The sequence below is a fragment of the Neolamprologus brichardi genome, chromosome 14 (genome assembly GCF_056152115.1).
Source record: "Neolamprologus brichardi isolate AB-2024 chromosome 14, ASM5615211v1, whole genome shotgun sequence".
Lineage (NCBI taxonomy): Eukaryota > Metazoa > Chordata > Actinopteri > Cichliformes > Cichlidae > Neolamprologus > Neolamprologus brichardi.
Window position 1 is genome coordinate 27,782,399 of NC_142117.1, and position 22,562 is coordinate 27,804,960.

Consider the following 22,562-nt stretch of genomic DNA (forward strand, 5'->3'; position numbering starts at 1 on the left):
TGCCTAACAAGGGAAAGCTGTTTCGATTCCGTGAGGAGACACAACTCTCTTGGGAGTTGCGTCAGGAAGGGCATCCGGCGTTAAACTCCGGCAACTCAAATATGCAAAGCTACCCGCTGTGGCGACCCCTTGTGAGTAAGGGAAGCATTGTATGCAGTTTATTGTATATTAAATTTATCTATTTGTTCATCCATTCAGAAGTGGAATATTTCTTTCCTAATAGGGGCACCATTGTTAACTTTCCGTAAGCAACAACTCATTGCTCCACATCACTTTTTGTTGCTTTTGTTTTGTTTTCTTAAATAATAAGAACATGAAAACTAACAGAAAAATACAATAAATGAATGGATACACAAAGCTACCCAGGGGGAATGTTAACACAGACATGTAAGATAGGTTGTAGCAGTTTATCTATCAAAAACGCAAGTTAACAGAAAACAAGTGATCTCAAGGTAATTCCGGTAGATTGTACAATGCAACAGAGGGTCTGTATCTAACAGCAATCACATAATCACACTGTGGCCATGAGCAGCCACATGACTACAGTGGGGAGGAAAAACTCCCTTTTAGCAGGAAGAGACATTTGGCAGAACCAAGCTCAAGGAGGAGCAGCCACATGCTACAACTGGAGTTAATGACATGCATTTGACATGTAAATGTATTGGGTGTGACAAGAAGGAAATGCAGAAGGAATGCTCATTGTATCATAGGAAATCCACCGGAAGCCTGAGGCTATAGCACAATAGCTAAGGGACATGATCCAGCCCAGCTTTCTTAAAAAGGAAAGATTCATATGCTCATTTCTAATCCTTGCCACTCCATCCTGCTCACTCTCGTTAAAAATCTTAATATCTTCAGCTCTGCCACTTCCAGCTTGGCCTCCTGTCTTTTTGTTAGTCCCACTCTCTCCAGACCATACATCATAGCAGATCTCAATACCATCTTGTAAACTTTCCCTCTTTTGGTGCCATCCTTCTGTCACAAATCACCCCTGACACTGCCTGCACTCACTTTTTCACCACTCTTTGTGGACCATCTGTTGCTTTTGGTGGTTGATCCCAGATATTTAAACTTATCCACCTTCATGACATCTATTGCACTTTCACTGTTACACCCGTCTCCCCCTCATTCCTCATTCCACATGTACTCTGTCTTGCTTCTACTTTTCACTCCACTTCTCTTCAGAGCATACCTCCACCTCTTAGGCTTTCTTTCTCCTCCTCACTACTCTCACAAGAGATCACAACATCATCTGTAAACACTGCAGTCCACAGAAACTCCTGCCTGACCTCATATATCAACCTGTCCATCACCACTGCAAACAAGAAGGTGCTCAGAGCCTGATGTAATCCCACGCTGCACTCATTTGAAGCTCTGCAGTGGTGAGGTGTGGTACTGCACATCTCACCACTGGCTGAGTCTGATCTAGTGACAGTCATTGCACTGGCCTTATACATGTCATGCATCAGCCTCACATATTTCTCTGTCACTCTTGACTCCCTCATACAGTACCGCAGTTCCCCTCTTGGAACCCTGTCATATGCTTTCTTCCATCCACCGAGGCACAGAGCAGCTACTTTTGACCTCATTTACACCTCTTCATCAACACTATCAAAGTTCAAATAATGCTTATCCAAGCTTTTATTTTGAAGAAAAGCTTTCCGGAAGACACGTCCCTATCGTGACGTTGCTGCAAGTGCGGAAGTAAATTAGCTGACATACCCACATGGTGGAAATGGCTGCTGATGGGGAAAAACAACAGGGCCACAGACCCGGCATATACAAACAAAAAAATAAAGGACACAAACATGGCAAGCACCGGACGAAAGGAGAAATTGAAAGGGAAAACAAAGGCAAGTCGCGTCCAGCTGCACAGCGTTAAACCTGAGGCTTACATGTGTGTTGTTAGCATGTAGCGGTTGCTTCTGCAAGTACACGTGTTGGGCTTTAAGTGCTCAATCCTTTCAGTACAGTATCTTATATCGTAGCACTTTTCTTTTAAAGGTATTTAGTGAAAGTCTGTATTCGCTTGCGAGCCTCGTTTGGTGTTTAACTGGAGTTTGACAATGAGCTTCAGCCATTTAAACGTGGTCCGGGAATCTTCCAGATATCCAGTTACTGGAAAATCAGAGGACTTAACACTCTGTATTACACCTAGAAAATTTATCATTAAAAACATTTTTGTTCTATTTAAATTCAAGCTCACATTCCGACTTATAGACGTTTTACACGTGATCTGAATGATCGTCAGATAGTAACACTACATGTCAAGCAGTACAGCAATGATAGTTCATGCTATAATTTAATGTTAATTTCATTTCATTCAGCGTAAAGCAGTACACAAACACATTTGGACACCTTGTAGCTTAAACAAATATATCCAGGCAAAAGTCTTATATCTGTAAACAAACCTAAATTTTGTGGATTAGTGAATTTGTCGGCATTTTACATTTATTGGAATGTCTGAAATACAAAGTAACGTGGACACTTTAATAAAAAATTATTTGAGCACACGTTATTAACATACAGCCAGATGACCCAATCGTGCCCTAAAGAGTACACACAATAACCCCCACTGCTCAATAAAAGCCAGGAATGTTGATTTAAATGACTGTGAAGTGTCTGCACTGCAGTTAAACTGGATTCCAACAGAGGGCGCTCCACTAATGCGTGAGAATAAATGATTTTCTTCGATAAGCTAAAAGACCTTATGTATTATGGCTGATGGATAATCATCCAGCCGGCTTGTGCTGTTATTCAACATCATATATGCTGTCAGACCTTGGCAGTGATGTGTCATTCATCAATATATCAGTTATAAATAAACCCCAGTCTCAAACTAAAAAAATATATTCACATATAAGGCAGTGTGGTAGTTAAAAACAACAAAGGAATGTTCGTCTCATTGTTGTTCATTGATGCTTCGTATGTACTGCAGTGGTATCAAAGTTGGTTAGTAAAAATAGTTTAACATAAACAGAACAACATAATGAAAAATTATTTCAGTTAATTGATATTTATTATTATGAGTATGGATTTGTTCATAATTTGTCTTCAATATGAAATTCATTATTATTCATTCACTGATGCACATGTGTACTAATACTAAATGGTAAATGTCAGTCATTGTACAGTCTGTATTGTAATATGTTTTATCAGTTACATGTGCAGTAATGCATATTTGACGGTTGGCAATTGGCTTTAAAAGCTAAACAAGAATTTAAGTGGACTGTTTAATGTAAGTAATCATTTTATTGGATTATCAGAGTATAACACTACAGTCTTGTCTGCAGACTTTAGCCAGCGGGGACAACAGCAATTTTCTGGGGGCTCCTGGTGAAACCAGCATATCAGTTTCAACTACAAGTGGGATACAAATGAAAACCAGAAAACTCTTGGAACAAAAATGACTGTTTCTTGTCTATGGAGTCTGCTTTATCGCTTGTTATATAAAGTTTGACACATAGCTGTAAAAAAGAAAATGTTCTAACAAAGCATAGTGCCATTTCTACTGAATTCATTGACTATGAAACAAATCGGTACTGTGCATATAAAATTTAGTCCAGTTGTCTAATGTGTGGTCTTTTGCTTACTTTATTTATATCCGCATGACCCTCTGGGGGCGGGGAAGCTTTGTCTGCTGCAACAGCTGCGCTGTTGTGTTGACTTGAACTTCATTCTGCAGGTGGTTTTGATTGGTTGCCTTGCCAGCATATGTTTTAAAGCAGCAAAGATATTGTAAAAAATCAAACGGCCGATGTTCACACACTGTTCTTGTATCTGCCGAGATTTACTGACATCTTAGACTTCAGCTGCTTTAACATTGTGCAGCAGAGTGGAGCATGATCCATGTGTGTGTGTTAGAATAGAAGTTCTTTCTAAGCAGCTAGGTTGTGGGTTGTAGTAAGGCCTATATTAAAAGAATACTATACACAATGTATAAATTAATAAATAACTTGTGTTGCAATGTCTCACAGGCAGAGTGTCGGTGACAGTCCTTACCAAAAAACAGAGGAAGGAGCAAAAGAAGATGGACAGAAGGCACAAAGCCAACCAGCTGCGCAAGAATAAGAAAGACATGGTAATTTAAAATATCACATGATGGATCGCTGTTCTTAAATTCTTAATGTAACGAATCTGGAGTTGCTTGAGTTTCTTTCTTTCTTCCCAGGTCCTGACAGAAAAGCGACGTCTTGGCAGCAGGGATGGTCCTCCTCATTTGGTTGTTGTGGTGTCCCTACATGCTCAAGTCGATGCTGGAGCCATCACTAAGCTGCTTCGTGGAGAAGGCGCTGGGGGCATTGTACATCATGACCGGTGCATCAGTGGTGTCAGTGACAGTTTTGGGCTGATTTTGCCTCGTTTTAAACAGAGGTTCACCTTTCTAAGTCAGAGTACAGGTAAGCATTAGAAAAGAGATTTCCTTTGGAAAAAAAAGTGAGCCAGAAGCACAAGTAGTGTTGCTTCTGTGATATCTATTGATGTAATTTTAGTTTATCAAATGTAAAAGACATTACAATTTGAGAATTTTGTTCATAGAATAAGTAAACATCCCTGGTAATGCTGACACACTTGTGACATACTGTAGACTACCATAGAAGAATAAGAAGTTAAGTCAGATAGGTTACTGTACTTTAGATACGATTTTTTAAAATCTATTTATATTTTGTGTTGTAAAATTGATGTTGTGTTCAGTAAATGACATTCTAAAACAAATATTTTAAAAATGTACTCGTTTTTTTTTGTGTGTGTGTCTTTAACACTTCTGTAATCTCTTTTTATAGCTGACATGCACTCCCTACTGGATGTGACAAAGATTGCAGATAGCCTTGTATTTGTGTTGGACTCTACTGAAGGCTGGGACACATATGGAGACTATTGTCTCTCTTGCGTCTTTGCTCAGGGTCTCCCCAGCTATGGTAATTATAAATCTTCTTTTTTTTTTTAAATTTAATTGACTTCGTTTCTGATGTGCCTCTACTAAGCCCTTGTCTCTTTCCCATATTCAACCTACATAGCACTGGTGTGTCAGGGTGTGTCCGAGCTCCCTGTGAAGAAGAGGGTTGAGTCCAGAAGAGCTTTGTCAAAGATCACAGAGGCCCGTTTTCCTGATGCTCGTCTCTTCCCGCTGGACTCCGAACAAGATGCCACACTACTTCTCAGACACCTGGGGACTCAGAGACAGAGAAAGTTGGGTTTCCGCTCCAAACGGTCACATCTCATTGCTGAACATGTCACTTTTATACCCAACAACCCTGTTGATAGTACAAGTGGAGCCACTGGCCTGGGCACACTCTGTGTGTCTGGGTATGTCCGTGGCCGCCCTCTGCGGGTTGACAGACTGGTACACATCAGTGGTCATGGTGATTTTCAGCTCAGCCAGATTGATGCCCCAGTAGACCCTCTTCCTCTGAACTTAACAGTGTCCAGACCACTGAAGGCGAGCAAAGGAGGAGATGTTGACATGCAGGTAGGTGTTGCTGCTTTTTTTTAATACTTTAACTTGGCAAATGTACATACAGACCTGATAGCGTATACTTTATTAAACAATAAATTATATAAATGACTTCATTTATTGCTCTACTGCATCGCCAAAATTAAAACGTTTTTTTGGGAGTTTTACCTTGCTTTGGACTTTTTTGATAGGTTGTATTATGGATATTTGTTTCTCACTTGCATCTATTTTTATCAATGTAATATTACTGTTGCATAACAATTGGAATTTACCCCTGCTAAAAATCTGTGCATTTTCCCCACGCTGTTTTTAACCATTAAAACTAATTCAAAGTGAATATAATGAATGGTGGTCAGTTGGTTTAAATGCGAAGTGAGACTTTAACACCTTTAATTGTTTTGGAGTGTTAGTGCATCTAGTTTAGTTGATATGGGTCACATTTACCTGCTCATTTGCGTTTCCCACAGGATGGAGGTGAAAATGAGGCCCCTGTGAGGGTGCTCATGAAAGCGGACCCATCCAACAGGGAGAGTCTGCAGGCAGAGGCTGAGGTGGATCCCATGGACGGAGAGCAGACATGGCCAACAGAATCGGAACTGCTGGAAGCTGAAGGTGAAGAAACAGAATTTATAGATAATGCTCTCAGAAAATGATGATGACTAAAATACAAAATGACAGATCTTGTGTTAGAACAGTCACACTTGATTTGAAGTTACAACTATATCACTTTATACTTTCAAGTAGTGGGAAACTGTCTGACTGATGTAAATATATATAACTTAATTGACAGTTTAATAGACACAACAAGCCAGTTAAACAAAGACTTTGCTATAATGTTATTGATGTACGGTAAAAATTTGGATGGTTACACATAGCTGAAGTAATTCAGTCATTTCTAGTAAATAGAAATGAGTAATGTGCTTTTCTTGATGCAAGAGTATACAGTTTATCATGCCAGGAAAACACAGGATTCAAAGTTGTTTTTGATGTTTCTCTCTTTAGAAGCCAGGAAGAAAAAACGTGTAATGAAGGTCCCTAAAGGAACATCAGACTATCAGGCCACGTGGATTGTTGATGAAGGTGAGGAGGAGAATGGCGACATGGATGAAGAAAGTAGTGACAACGATGATGATGATGACATGATGGATGAAGCCATGGATAAAGAGGATGGGGAGACTGACTCTCAGGTACACATTTAAAGTCATTTTGACATAAGTCTTTAATGACACAGTGAATCAGAAAATAAATAAAATGTATCAGTTTAAATGTTCCTTTTTAAAAACTTTTCACAAAAAAGACAGGTATAAAGTTTATAATGATACGACGGCCTAGCCTTGCAAAATGCGATACACTGAAAAATGGGCATTAATTTAAATGGACATAAATAGTATTTTTTTTTAATAAAGCTCAGGTCAGGATAGAATCTAAGCAGAGATGCTCAGACATCTCTTTGTTTAGCCAGCTCGTCTGTCTAGCCAGGTCTTGAGGTCTACTGGTTTGTTAACGAGGCGTTCCCAAGCCAGCCAAGATGTAGTCTGTCCAGCTTGTCCTCAGTCTACCTTGGTCTCTTCCTGGGTTGGACATTCAACTCACCTAGGAAGCATGCAGGAGATATCCTAGGCTCATGCCCTCACCATGTCAACTAGCTCTTTTCAATGGAGGGGAGAAGCAGCACGACTGTGAGTGACTCTGCTTTTCACCCCATCTTTAAGGCTGAGTCCCCCTTTGGAGGAAACTAATTTCCCGTGCCTGGATCCCTGTTCTTACTGTTTCAGTAACTACAGCTTTGTCTTCCTGCTTAGCTCTCTTCGTAACAGCAGTCTGTTTCAGTGCAGATACTGCACTAATCATCTTTCAACCTCTTGCTCAATTCTTCCCTGACTTGTGAGCAAGATTTAAAGATACTTGAACTGCTCTCAATGGGGCAGGTTCCTAACCTGGGGTGGACACGCCATGATTGAAGAAGTGCTCTGTTTCAAGCCATGAGGCCTGAGTAGGCTCAGACTTAAAAAAAAACAACAGCACACGAGTCTGCCTACCTGTGGGCACACCACCAAAAATTAAAGCTGGATAATTTACCACTGTGGTAAGAATAATAAAGCATGCTTACATGCTAAAATTGAATAATTCAGAGAAGCCCTTAGTCCGTAGTATCATATTTAATAAAAAGTTTAACAGCATTTTACTGCAAAACAAGGTACAGTAAGTTACCAAGTACTTAGATAACAACGCTTTCCATGGAAAATACCAGAGACTCACTACAGGATTCAGATGACTTGATTACGACAGGTTTTTCATTCTAGTATGGATGATGTAGAGGGTTCGTGTGTCAGTGATTGTACAAATGTTGTTATATTTGGATTTTTTTCTTTCATTTCTCATTTAGTAGTTTGACCAGAAGTTCAGCCAGAACATACCTTTTATGGTTATTTTTTTGCGCGGGGTCGTGTTGTCATAGCAACAGTGTAGCTAATGTCAGGCGGTGCAGTCCTGTGGAGAATGATGAGGATGGTAATTTGTGAAGAAGCAATAAAGTGTTGGCGGTTCCGGGGCTGAAGCGGTGCATACGTGACCCACAGGCAGTGCACCTCACTGCTGAGAGGCACTGTTTATTTTCTCAGTGTCTGACTCTGGCGTGTAGTGCCAGGCTGCTCACCACAACAATAGTGTTTGGAGCAGGAATCCCAAGAGAAGCCTCCTGTCTTCCTGTCTTGTGAACAGAACTTCCTGTCTGGACGAAGGGAGGGGTTGGCCATTTATTTATTTCCCACTCCGCTTGAAAAGAAGTCAGGGAAACTTTCCTTATGCAACAGGTTCATTACGATCTGTGATTGTTATTAGCATGCATTTGATGTCAAAGTTAGCGCACAGGCATACGTATCTAGACGAAGGTAACAATAGTGGAAAGGGTACTTCAAATGATAATGATTATTATTACTATTGCAGCAAGGATGTTGGAAAGGTTGTGAATCAGCCGCATGCTGAGAGCTTTCCGCTCTTGCGTCTGGCTTCTCCTGTAATTTGCCAGCCAAGGGAGCACAGCAAAGCATGTCTTCTTTGATGATTCATTTCCTTATCCAAATATGTTGCCCTTGGATGCTCAATTTCTAGATATTGTTTTAAGAGTGGATGTCTTGCACTGGAGAGTGTCGTTACGTAACACACTGAATTCAAATGTATGCAAAGCAGGGATTCCCATAGTTTGAATTCGGGCAATTACTTATCCCATTCACACATACAAGGCCCCTCAGTGCTGTTTGTTTATTGTGGCGGAGTTGTTGGTTATGTTACATAAATATTTTCTATAATTAGGATCGTTTTGATGTTATTTGTTTTCCTGCCATTTGTGTCTGGTTATTGTTAATACTGGCAGCAACTAACAAAGTAAGTGTTTTGTAATAGTAGGACAACAATATTGTACATTACAGCAAGAGAACATTATCCAGGAGTAAGGCTGGGTGATTTTGTTTTTGGCTATATCATGATATATGATATATATCATGATATATATCACGATATGTTTAACTAGCCTCCAAAAACAAATGTTATATTCAACCATATATATCATTCATACGGTCACTGTCTGTGGTCAACACAGACCTTTTTTTTTTGTCGTATGGGATCGCTTTGGCAAACGAAGACGCCAGTGTCATCTGCTTCATGGCTGGTTTATTTAAAGTTTTCTGTGGTGTGTGGGGAGATGTTGACATGCGGACTTTGAAACATTCCTCATTTTGCAATGGATGACTTCTCAGGTGGTGGAACAAATTTGTGGTGCTGGGACCTTTTGTGGCAATGGTTTTATGCCATGTTTTGCAAATTATGGCATTTTGTTTGACATGCTCCTTTTGAAAACCAAACCACTGCCAGTAAACGTTTCTCTTTGGAACTAGCTCGTCTGACTCGTCTTCAGTTACAGTCTCATTCACTTCCTCGTCTGAAACTTTTGCTGTCACCATATTTTTCCCTAGCAGGTAGAATATAAACACGCATGCTCAGCGCAGTGTGCCGTGCAGAAAACCTTCTGCTTTGGAGGGAGGATTAGTGAAGCAATCTTTTACAAAAAGCTCATAAAAGCGTAATATTACCAGGGCAGTTTATACTCAATGGTTCCGATAGACCCATTTTAACCATCGTACGTGGAAAAACTTTTGATACATGAAGTATATTCAATATATCACCCATCCCTACCCAGGACAGCTGTTTAACTCAGTATATTAGGATTAGAAGCTCAGGGTTTTAAAAAGAGGGAGCCAGACTCATAGCTGGTAAAAGGTTATTTAAAAATGTTTTCAGTGGTCTTGTAATTTGAAAATATAGTTTGTTTGTTATCTGAGTTATATCTACTATATAATGCTGAAATTTGGCCATATAAAGTTTTGTTTGGGTGGCAAAAACTACTGTGAGGCTAGCCGTATTCCCCTTGTGGCCCATGACCTTCCTTCCTTCCTTCCTTGAATTAACCAAGTGTTATCTCTGTCACTGCATTTGCTGTTAGTAAATGCCAAAGCATCAAAGCTTCTTCACTGATCACTAAAAATGAGTACAATGATTGTTGTGTTGATGGTCAGAGAGCAGCTTGCATTCTTTGTTCAAACCTCTTGTACTAAATTTGTCCTGTGTCCTTTCTGCCCAGGACCCAGGTTCATGCTGTGATTCAGAAGAGGAAGAGGAGGAGGAGGAGGAAGAGGTGTGCTCCACAGAGCGAGCAGGTGCAGATCAGCGCTATGATGAACATATGGATGAAGCTGCCGAAGAAGAAGGCCTAAAACGCTACCGTGACGCTCGAGCCAATGAAATGTTCCCCGATGAGGTGGACACGCCCCTCGACACTCCAGCTAGAATCAGGTCAGTAGCGTTTCTTTTATGTTTTTTGTTTCTTTTACATTTCCTTTTGGGATGGAATATTTATTGTTTCCTGTTTGTTTGGGTTGCCGTCCTGTTCTCGCAGGTTCCAGCGTTACAGGGGGTTAAAAAGTTTCCGCTCGTCACCTTGGGACCCCATGGAAAACTTGCCCCTCGACTATTCACGTATATTCCAGTTCCAGAGCTTTGAACGCACTCGCCGCCGCATATTGGCTGAGGCTGCAGCTGAGGAGGATGGAGCCATGGTAAAGTAGACAACAGTAGTTGTCTTCAGCTGTAAATGCTCTCATGTTTAACCATGATTTTTGGCTTCACTCACTCTGCTGTCCTCCACGTTTCAGGATGGCTGGTATGTGACCCTGCACATCATTGATGTGCCTTTTTCTGTGATGGAGAGTGTCCAGTCAGGCAAACCTCTGGTTCTCGTGTCTCTCTTGCCCCATGAACAGAAGGTATTCACATCTGAAAATGTTTCCTTTTGTAAGAAAAGCTGCACCAGCTACACAGAATAATTTTTGCTGACCTCATGTTTTTTTCTTCTGTGCACAGATGTCAGTCATGCATGTTTTGGTGCGGAGACACCCCAGTAACACAGAACCGATCAAATCTAAAGAGGAGCTTGTGTTCCATTGTGGATTTCGGAGATTCCGAGCCTCTCCCATCTACTCTCAGCACACATCAGGTAGAAAACCTGCTGAATTCATCCAGTACATTCATCAGAACAAACGGCAGCAGTGATCCTGCATAAACAAACTTAAATCAAACGCATTGCCAGAGATGTATCAATTCAGGGCTAAGGGCTTGTAACGTCCAACTTCCTGCATTCTTGACTGACCGGTAACTGACTGATCAGTCTAACTAACATATCGTTTATTGCTTGGCTATAGCTATCAAGAAGAGATAAAGCTTGCCAAACTAAGTCACAAACCGCCATAATGTTTGTAACAGCAAACCAAATCAAACTGTTAAATCGCCCTCACCGAGCTGAACATGGGCATTTTAAATAACCTAACAAAGTAACGTGGTTAAAGCGAAAACTATCCAGAGTTTAGAGCTAGCCGCAAGCTAGCAGCCTCGGTATGAGCAAAAGATCTGACCAGTTATGACGAAAATTATGGAGATGAGAGAAAAGGATATCCTGTTATCTGGTGAGTTTATAAACACAACCTGACATTTGCTTTGTTATATAAATATGTTGTACCTGCTTCTGTTTGGCAAGGTAAAATATGTCAGGTAAAGGTGGATGTACAGCAGCTCATTTTGAGTTACTTATATTTGCCTCTTTGCAAAAGCAGAGCACTTTATTTTCACTTGTTTCACTGAGAGAAGTTGCTGTAACTTACTGCAGTTGAGGGCAAAAATCGGTTAAAAAAAAAAAACAACAACAACAAAAAATCAGATATCATAACCAGCCAAGATGCAGATAAATGCAGTGTTTTAACATCTGGTTCATATTACAAGTAAATCTTGTAATATTGAAACACACCTGGTGCTAATCTAGGATCTATTATTCCACAAATTTAGTGATTATGGGTCACCTGGAACTCGGTGGGTTCATTATACCACTTGATTTTTTTTATGATGTTGAGACGGTGTCCTTAAACAGAACCACCTCTATGCATTTGCATTACGGGAGTGCTATTACTGTAATATTTGTTGTTATAATGCTAAGCTGTGTTCTTTTGAAAAAAATGTATAATAAGGTATCATCCAGTAAAAGACAAACTTAACCTTTTTATTATTAAAATAACCTTTTTTATTATTATTATTATTATTATTATTATTATTATTATTATTGACATTTTAATTAAGATGTGTCGATCTTAAGCTGAAAAAGTCAGAAACTGAAAAATGTCTTTCCACCATGTAAGGTCGACTTTCGGTTCTTTACAAAACAAGAACTGTTAATCAAGTTACTTTATTAGTATAATGATCTTAAAAGCTACTTCTGGAAACAAGATATCTGTTGGATATATTATTATTATTATTATTAATAAAATCTTTTTTTTTTCTCCACCTTTTTTTCTAGCTGACAAGCATAAGATGGAGCGCTTCCTCAGACCAGATGCCCCCGCTGTAGTGTCACTGTATGCCCCCATCACCTTCCCCCCTGCAGGAGTCCTGCTTTTTAAGCAAAGGAATGATGGTGAGATGGAAAGTCCTGTTTACATCAACATGAGTAAATTGAATTAGTGGCCTGGCTGCCCTCAAGTTAAACTTTAGACCATTCATCCTGTTGGTGGTTTTGATTAATTATCCACTTAAGCAAATTCTGTACTGGCCTTTGAGCACGTGTTCTTCTTACTGTGTCTTTCTAGGCATCCAGGACCTTGTGGCTACAGGCAGTCTGCTCAGTTGTGACCCTCAGCGTGTTGTGCTAAAGAGGATTGCTCTGAGTGGACACCCATTCAAAATTAACAGGCGCTCTGCTGTTGTTCGTTACATGTTCTTTAACAGGGGTGAGAGGACGTTCTCATACTGTTATTACTGTCACTGCAGACATAATTCCTAATTTTTTCATTAAAATTTTCTTGACTTTCTTTTACAGATGATATTATGTGGTTCAAGCCAGTGGAGCTGCGAACAAAATGGGGTCGGAGAGGTCACATCAAGGAGGCCTTAGGTGAGAAAATTTAAGAATAAAACCCTGTGTCTGTGTCTCTGTGCCTTATTTGCTGTGGATTCTTACTGCCATTTCTTATCTTTCAGGAACACACGGTCACATGAAATGCGTGTTTGACAATCAGCTACGCTCTCAAGACACTGTGCTGATGAATTTGTACAAGAGAGTGTATCCTCGGTGGACGTATGACCCCTATGTGCCCGCGCCTTTAACTTGGGTGAAGAAAGAAGGCACTGTGGAAATGGAAGACTTGGATATGGAATAGTGGAGGGACAGAAGGACAAGCCATGTAATAACAGAAACATCCAAGTGGTTTCAGGACACTTTCAAAAAGTGGAATGCGTATTAAATAAATCTATTTTGATCCAAAGTTAAGCTATCTTGTTCCATTTTGCATCCAAGCCTCAAACATGCTGCAGAGTTTGTTTTGACCACTAGATGGCAGGAATGGATAAGTATTAATAAAGCTTCCTACGTGTTTGTAGAGCATCTCACTTTTTCTTTTTTCCTAAATGGGTAAAAAAGATTTGAGTCGCTGCCTCTAAACAAATAGTTGAGTGCACTGAGTGCTTTATGATTAAACAAATCTGAGAGCTGGTACCACGACGACTGGGTGAGTTCAGTAATTTAACATTAGGCATGTATCGAGCTCATTACATGGGCGACTCTTTGAAGTCATGCATGTGTGGCCTACGCACATGAAAATGTAGAAAGCTAGGACGAAATTATGTATCGATAATGACCGAGATACGCGAGGAACTTTAATCATAGAAAGAGAACTCCCAAGTCGCACTTTTAAGGAAAAGTTCTTTTCTGTAATCGCTTAATGAAATGCTGTTTAAGATTTGGAAAAATCGCAGCTTCGAGCATTATTTATGTGTTCTTTTATCATACACATGCCTCAGTATAGTTTACTTAAAAAATATAGGCTGAAGAACTAATAAATGACTTGAATTTTAGCAGAGTGAAAACAACAATGGTGCAAAATAGAAGACGAAAACCAGCTGTACTTTCTTTCTTCGGAGAACGCTGATTTATGAATTGCAATATTTATCGTAAAAACTGAGCCCCTGCATGCCTGCAGCAACATGATTCATCCGTGGACTCTGTTGGGATTGCACCATAAAGGCATGCCAGTGTGTCTGGGAAACCTGAAGGTGAAGTCTTTTGGATGAAGTGGAGAACATGATCCAAGAAAAGAAGACGGAGGGAGGCAAAAAGTTCACCCTGTGCATTTTTGTTTGAGAACAGTGGAAAAAAAATTACATAAATTGAAAAAAAGACAATGCAAGAAAGACAAATGTCCCTACTGTTTTTGGAGCCAGGGAAGGTGGGAGCACTGGACAGTTTTGAGGTAACACTTCATATATTTAGTACCTCGCTACGGTTTCCTACAGGGGCACAGCAACAGTGATGTGTTGAACACATCTTGTTCAGGCTGAGAGGCAGAGAGTATGCTCTGCTGTTAAAGGGGAGGGGGACTTCAATACCCCGATGATGGAGAACGCTCTTACACTAACACATACAAAAATGGAACTGTATTTAGATGCGTGCACTACATTTTTCCCTGACACTATCAATTTGAAACAGATAAACATTTAGCTGTTTGGGGACCAACTGCGACGTGGTAAGACTGAATCCAGCCCATAAGTGAAGTGTGTGTTTGGCAAAGGCCACCCTCTGAAGACTTGAATGCTGGTGACTTAGTGCTGTTTGGATCAGGAATGTCTTGTGGTTCCCAGTTCACTGCCACCACACTCAGTTGGCTCTCACAGAAGATATAATGGGTGAGAGATTTTTCCGTTGGATGTGGATAAAGAAACGGAAGGAGAGAAAAGGGGCAGCGAGGGAGTGAGAGATAAGGGAAGAACTAGTTGATGTTCTGCCTGAATAAAGCCAGAAGTGGTGGGAGGAAGCAGTCAAAGGAATGTAAAAAAAAAAAAAGGGGGACGCATAGAATTTGGAAATTAAAATAAAACATTAGTGGGTGAGAGAGAGAGAGTGAAATGGAGGAGTGTGAGAGTCTGAGGCGGTGTGGGCGAGGGAGTAAGGAGAGCGAGAGTGGCTGGCGTTTATGGATTGCAGATGTGGCGCTATGGGGTTTTGGCAGGGGCCATGCGCGCCTGAATCCTGCACCGGCTGGGTGGCACCGGGGTGAGAGCGAGGTCACCGCACCGCAGCACACAGCCCATAAAACACTGACTAGTGGGGGGAACGAGAGAAAGAGAAATTAGGCCTCAAACGCACACTAAGCCGGGACTGCGTTGCGGAGTGGGTGAGCAGATTACATTTGGGGTGCAATCACACACAAGCGGACCCAAGCAAGAGTCAGGCTTGGGTCAAGTCATATGTTAATAAAGCTCGGAGCTGATGAGCTTATCTCAGATACAAAAGATGAGCTTTCTGTAAATAAACTCTCCCTGCCCCACCCATCAACTATGACAACTCGCACCATCTCTTCTGTTGACAGAAAACTTTCCACTTCTGCACTTAATGCTAAATTTAGTTTATACAGTACAAAGGACCAGCAAGCTAGCCAAGTGTAGACCAAAAGTGTTCAACTCGTGGTTTTTCTCATAGGCTCATCCTGTAAAGTTTGCCATTTCTCATGCCATCCTCAGGCCAACCTCACTGGATCTGGTCCAAGCAAAAATGCTTATTAAAAAAATGCAAAACTGTACTTGTTTTATTTTATTTCTTTGCCAAACTCATTGGAGTTACAGTTCCGAGAATGAACAATATGACTGCAATAATTTGCCTCAAGTAGGCCTATTTAAGTTTTAATGGAGCAGAGAGTGTTGCTGACACACTCTGCGCGCAAATATATAACCTTAGGTTTATCATACGTGTACAGTAATTGGCAAGCATCTTTAGATGACCTGTGTATACATATGGCACGATGTACACTGTGAGCAGCACACAGTACATATGGTTTACTGCAAATTAAACTTTACTTAAATTTTAAAAGTGGGATATGAGGCAGTCATTAGCTGCCTTTGCGTGTTTACAGGGGAAAAATGTTCTGCAATCAAGTAGATATTGGCAAAAATTATTTTGGCACAAATTTCTAAGGCACTCCTTAGAAACAATGCTGCCTACGTGCAGTGTTGGGGAGTAACGGAATACATGTACCGCCGTTACGTATTTAAAATACAAAATATGAGTAACTGTATTCCGTTACAGTTACTGTTTAAAAAGGTGGTATTTAGAATACAGTTACTTTGTTGAAATAAATGGATTACACGGCGGTACTTCCCTGTTTCATATTGTGGCGGGTCAGGCCTGTTTGGGTTTTGTTTGACAGCTACGTTCTGTTGTTCCAGGTGGCAGCGTTACGGGTGCCATGGTTACAGGGTGACGCTCTCTCTCTGTTTCCTGGGTGAGAGAGCGCCTGTTGTTGTTGTGCTAAGCTAATAGGCAGAATGCTACTGGCATAGCTCTAAAGAATGCAGCAACATAGGCAGTGTAGTCCGTGCTGCAGGGAGAATGGACTGCCATACCCGTTATTGTGTCTGTGAGCGAGGGAGGGAGAAAAAGGAAAAGTAGGAGCTGTCATCGAGCAAAAACGGGAGCTGGAAGCATGTAAATATAATAATAACCACTGCAGCCAAGAAGAGTGCCTGACGAGCCCAGTTGTAAGTAAGCTATTAAGACTCGACTGTACACCGTGTTCGTGTTTTCCTCCAAAACAATAAGTTCCGTTGGAGCAGCCTTTCAGCGCATCTCTGTTTCTGGCAAGCAAAGTTGACCCAGACAACAAAGTGAAGCTAGTTTTCGGCTACGAGCCCGACACAGAACCCACCGTATTAGCCAGAGGTCCCTTTACTACGTACTACGGTTCGGAGCCGCGGACCTTCAGTTACAGTAATAAATCACAGCAATAGTACATTCATGTAGTTGTAAACAGCATGATAATATATTAAGTAATCCAAAGTATTTAGAATACGTTACTCTCATTGAGTAACGTAACGGAATACATTACAGAATACATTTTGGGGCATGTATTCTGTATTCTGTAATGGAATACATTTTAAAAGTAACCTTTCCAACACTGCCTACGTGCTATGGAGCTTATTTGCTTGCGTAATAGTGAGATTTAATATAAAGTTATCGTTATTATGTGTATTATCGCTCGCACATCTGAATATTTAAATTTGACTAATTATTTTATTTTTGCTTAAATATTTTCCATCCATCGATTTTCCTAACCCTTGTCCAAATGCAGCTTGCAGGGAAGCTGAAGCGTATCACAGGTGTTCTAATTTTTTATAAAGTATTAAGCACAAAAAATAAATAAATTGAAGCTCACTTACATGTGAAATATAAATGAGTTTTCACGCATGCTTTTATTGATCAAAAACACAATGCAGATGACTAAAAATGATTTCAAAAAAAAATTCCAGTAAAATGTTAACATGTTTTCAAAAAACAAAAAAAGATTATCCGGCTTTTAAGTAATATTAATATTGTGTCAACTCAGAGCTGATTATGTTTTTGATGCATTGTAAAACCAAATGACAGCACCAGTATTAAATTAAAAAACAAACTTTATCAAGTGTTTTGGAAAAAATTAAGCTTTTTGTAACATTTTCATAAACGTTTGATGAACATCTCACATGCTCCCCTGTTTTTGTAGGTGCTGCCTGACAATACTTGCATATTAGGTCAGCTCTGTTTTTCTCTTTCTTTTGTGTTATCCTTCCTTCCCTCTGTTGTTCCCCCTTTTCTCCCTCTTAGCCTGGTCCTGACTCCCTGGTTCCTGGGGCTTGGCCAAGGCTCGTGTCCCCGGAGGAGCCAGAGAGGAGATGGAGAGGGGGCAGCAAGGGGGTGCTGAGACTGACTCCAAAACCACAGCTGCAGCAGCAGCCCCTCCTCTCCTCTCCTCTCCTCTCCTCTCCTCTCCTCTCCTCTCCTCTCCTCTCCTCTCCTCTCCTCCTCTCCTCTCCTCTCCTCTCCTCTCCTCTCCTCTCCTCTCCTCTCCTCTCCTCTCCTTTCCTTTCCCATCCTCTCGCCTGGCACACTCCCCAGCTCTGCCATTAATCAGAGGGGAAAGGGTATTTTAGTGCATGTGTGTTTGTGTGTGAAAGACAAAGATGCTGACTGTGTCAGTGTCTAACTGAGTGTTTATGTGTATCTGTGTGTGTGTGTTGATAGAGAGCTGGATGGGTCCGGAGTGATGGTATGGAGACCAGGATCTCACAACAAAGCCAGAGAGTTCACCCAGAGAACAAAAGGAGGAGGAAGGGGGTTGACAGACATAAAGCCTGGTGAGCAGATTGGGACTGCCAGCGACGAAAAGGAAGAGGTAGACAGATGATCTGCAGAAGTTTTAAGGATAACAGGATGAGTCCAAAGTATCTAAATATGGTCCAAACCTAGTTTGTAACAATCTGAAATCCCTCTGATCCAGATTATTTGGGGCATTTTTTAACAAAAGCGCTGCAGCAACACCTGCACACCAATTTATAATAGGCTCACAAGGCCAACAATCCATGACCTCGGATGTTAACAAATGTCATCAATATTCCCTTTAAGGTGCACACTGCCTCTCTACTTTCCTTCCTTCACCCTCTGATTATCCAGGTGGGAGTGAAATCTTTAAAAAAAGAAAAGAATAAATTCCAACCTGCTCTGCTTTCACCCCCCAACGGGCCTCCAAGAGTGCTTTTCTGCTGATATCACTGCACAGAGACCTGGCAAGCCAATCTCTCCCCAGCTCTATCATTCCCTTCTCCCTGCTTCCTGCCCTGATGATGTCACACACCATATGGTTTTCGGCAGTATCAAGCCGGAAAAGAGATTTAGCCAGTGGAGGGGAGAAGGAGAAAAAAGGAGGAGGGCTGGAGCTGCGCACAGGTTGGACACAAAAAAACAAAAGGTTTGCTCTTCCCCCTGTGTGCACTGTGAGTAGAAGGTAGAGAGAGAAAGCGAGAGAGGAGGGGTGGCGGAGTGGGAGGGAAGGGGAATGTTTGCATTGTGTGAGGCTAATGAGGAGAGACCAGGGAGCAGAGACCATGCATCGGACAGCCATGTGCTGCACAGGCGCCCGTTGGATTGGCCTGCACACATGTGCGCACACACAGATACACAGATTTTAACATAGTTACTGATACCCACACTGCAGTTCAGGAGGAGGCCAGATATGTGTTGCACTACTTACTCAGTTTCAGTATCAGTCAAAAAAATATGTTCCCATCTCAATCTCCCTTTAACACCAGATCACATAACTGTCTGGCAGTCATACGCTGGCAGAAAAGTACGACCTAAATGCAGTTAATCTGCTTTAAAGAGCATTTTAGCATCTTTCAGCTCACGATTGTGGATTTTTCTTTTCTGCCACAACTTTACTGTCCTGAAGGCAAATGTTCATTAAAAAAAAAAGAGAAAAAATCAACTGCATGCCTGCTCAGCCTCAAACTGTAGAAAAAGTTGGCAACTATCTGGTGATAATAGAGCATTTAACTGCTAAAGTGCTAGATACATATGCATCTCTGAGGAGGCGGTGGAAACCCAACCGCAGCTAAACGGAGAGTGAGCACTGGATGTATGCCATATCAGTGTCAGTATTATGTTTGTTTCACGTGATTTTTCTTGATTCTTCAAGTGTAAGAAAATGGAAATTTGAATTATAATTACATAAACAACATGATAAACTCCCTCAGCTGAGGGAGAGTCACAGAGCTCAGGTTAAAGCTCAGAAGTAGACCTTAAATGAACATTTTGAAATTGTGCTTTTACCTCTATGGTAGCCCAAAGAATGTCTCCTTGCACCTTTAAAACACAATTTCACTGCAATATCTAATATGTACAATCAAAAAAGATTTCAACATGTAAGCTGCCTTGCTTCCATTATTAAGGTTTAAATGAATTCTGTTTACCATACAGAATTAATACTATTTATTTAAGGCTCTTATCTCAATGATTGCAAGAATAGGTGAAAAATCCAGTTTCCTAAAATGCTAAATAAATTTCGTTTATTATTATTATTTTAAGCGGCTCCAATATTTTTGTATATTTTAATTTAATTTATATTAATTGACTGGATACATTAACAAACTGTGAAGGTCAAATAGTCGAAAATGTTTAGAGAATAAAATATGAGTGTTCTCAACCCAGAAACTATCTTGCATTTATTCATCCCCCCACACCACTCTTGCCTTTCAAGTATTTCTTATCTGGGACTAATCATGGCAAGATAATTGTGCATCACCATCAGATGGGCAACCCAGAATAGAGGCCAAACGCACACAACAACTCTGCTTATTCAGATGACATGCCTTGCACGCCTATGTACTAAAGCTGTCGTGCAACTGCTCATTACAATGAATTAAGAGAGGTCTGTGTGTAAATGTTGAGCCTACCATTCAATTTTTGGTGGCGAAGGGAATCTGAAGCTGGAGGGGTGTGCGTCTGGTATGGTGAGGCGGCCACAGCCAGCATCTGGAGATATGTGTGGCCATGTCCACTGGAAGGAAGGAAGGAAAGAAAGTAAGGACGGACGAAGAGATGATTGATGAGAATGAAAGACAGAAAAGAGAGCGCGCAAAAGACCTGATGTTAGTAGTTGAGAAAAGTGTGGAAGATTACACTCAGATAGTCTGTTTCAAAGTGTTAAAATTACTTTAAGACTGTCCTGTCTATTGTCCTGACCTGCTTTTTCTGTGCTGGCAGACAGAAATGGAGCAATAATAAGGTAATTGCAATATTCGTCACTCAAAGTCTTAATTGAAACAAGGTGGACTGGGCCTTAGAGACACGATGACCCTGCAACATATCTGATCGAAGATGTCTGAAGAAGTTGGCTGCAGTCGTTCAGACTATTCAACGCCTCACTGTGTTTCCATATCCACCAACCTTCGGTGAGATATGGAACATGTACAACTTGCAATGCTCACACTTGGAGAAACTGTGGGAAAGGTGTGTGATTTAGAGAGTGACAGCAAAATGTTAAGGGATTTAGCTGTTCAGCCTGCCTTATCTCCAGCTCTGGTTCTTGACCAAGTGTTGGTCTTTGGGAAAGTAGTCAGGCACAGGCTTTGGGATGTGCTCCCTGGGCTGTGTCTGGGGCTTTGCGCTTGCAACTTTAATTGAATCATTGCTTACAACCAGCAATTTGGAGGCCTTTTCAGTTCATTAAAAGTTCAGCCATTCAGGTTTGCTGTGCTCCAGATTACGGCATGTTAAATTGTGTTTTGACAGGCTGAAGTTTAATGTCCAGCACAGGCCTCAGGAGGCTGATTGATTGAAGAGATAACGCCTGTCTGGGAAGACAATAGTTGTACCTAGAGACACACAAAACAACTGAAATTAAGAAACTTTTATGTAGTTTTATATTTGGGAAAAATGGTTTATTTATGGCATATTTGCTTTTATTGGACAGTCAGCAACAAAGAGGCATAAAACATAGAGGGAAAGACAGAGGATGACAAGCAACACAAGTCCCTAGCTACAAATGAAATCGTGACCGCGCTGTCATGTGATGACTCTTTCCTCAGAGACTGAGCACATGGCACTGTTGTTCATATCAAAACCACTGTATTTCCCTTTAATCTCATCTGTCCAAGCTGTTCCGGGGTGCTCACTATTAGACAACGTATCGATATGTTTGCAAGCAACAAACCCGATCATGCTCTCTTCCTTAAGTGTTGTTATAGCGCTCTCAGAAACATGTGATATTAAAAAAAATGATATTAATTGGTTATGATGCATCAGTAAACTGGTCAGACACTGGGCTTTGAAGACAGACTTCTAGTTTGGCTTGAATAAAACCTGTCAAAGGTTGATTGAATGCATATTGTTGGAACTATTCAAGTTCTTGTATTATTTATTGGTTATGAAACTACTACATTTACATATTTACTGCATATTTATAGTTACTCTTCCCACCCTCCCCTGTCCTTAAAAGACTAGTTTTGAGAATTGCACAAAGTGAATGATAGGCTGCTTAATGCTGCTAAGATTAAAAGGTTGTGTCTCTTTTTATATCAATTTTGGAAAACCGGAGACTTTTTTTTAACAGGCAGCATCACAGTTTGCTGATTGTTAAACGGCTGTTATTCACTCTTAGATTTGACCTATTCTAGCCTTGTGATTAGAGCATTTTAAACAATAGTTTACATTTGAAGGCATCAATTAGATTGTTGTTCTTTATTCATTGTTCTTTACAGATGTGTCATAACTCCTTAATAAAACAAATCATATAGCAACTGAAATTTTCTAGGCAAATGTAAAGCCTGCATATGTCTAATCTGTCATCTTAAATGCTTTCTGCCAACAAATAATTGGAATTAATAAAAATCAGAGACAGTTATCGTGTAAATATTGAGACTATTATGATTTAAATGTGTAAAAATGCTGCCAGCCCTATACTCCTTTTTAAATCGGTGTTAATTAAAGAGAAAGAAATCTACATATAGCCTACCTGACAAAATGACATCACAACAACGTTTCCTTTGGTGGAAACTATTTTGGACTATGAATTGAAACACTGTCATATCCTTGATAGAAGATATTTATCTCCACCTACAGAAAACTCTGTCTCTCTCTGTCTGCGAGGTTATCATCAGTTCATCAAGGGAACATGGAAGTCAGAGACAATACCTTCCCCAACTTCACCAG

General features: G+C 40.6%; 1 protein-coding gene across 1 annotated transcript; it reads left to right on the forward strand.

Moving 5' to 3' along the window:
- Nucleotides 1–1,703: 1,703 nt before the first annotated feature.
- Nucleotides 1,704–13,412, forward strand: tsr1 (TSR1 ribosome maturation factor). The gene is made up of 15 exons (XM_087851062.1): nucleotides 1,704–1,857; nucleotides 3,982–4,081; nucleotides 4,172–4,400; nucleotides 4,785–4,919; nucleotides 5,019–5,470; nucleotides 5,923–6,067; nucleotides 6,458–6,642; nucleotides 10,092–10,303; nucleotides 10,407–10,566; nucleotides 10,663–10,773; nucleotides 10,871–11,003; nucleotides 12,351–12,467; nucleotides 12,640–12,780; nucleotides 12,870–12,944; nucleotides 13,031–13,412. The coding sequence occupies exons 1-15, from the start codon at nucleotides 1,727–1,729 to the stop codon at nucleotides 13,207–13,209; spliced, it is 2,505 nt and encodes an 834-aa protein (XP_087707188.1). The 5' UTR covers nucleotides 1,704–1,726; the 3' UTR covers nucleotides 13,210–13,412.
- Nucleotides 13,413–22,562: the final 9,150 nt, after the last annotated feature.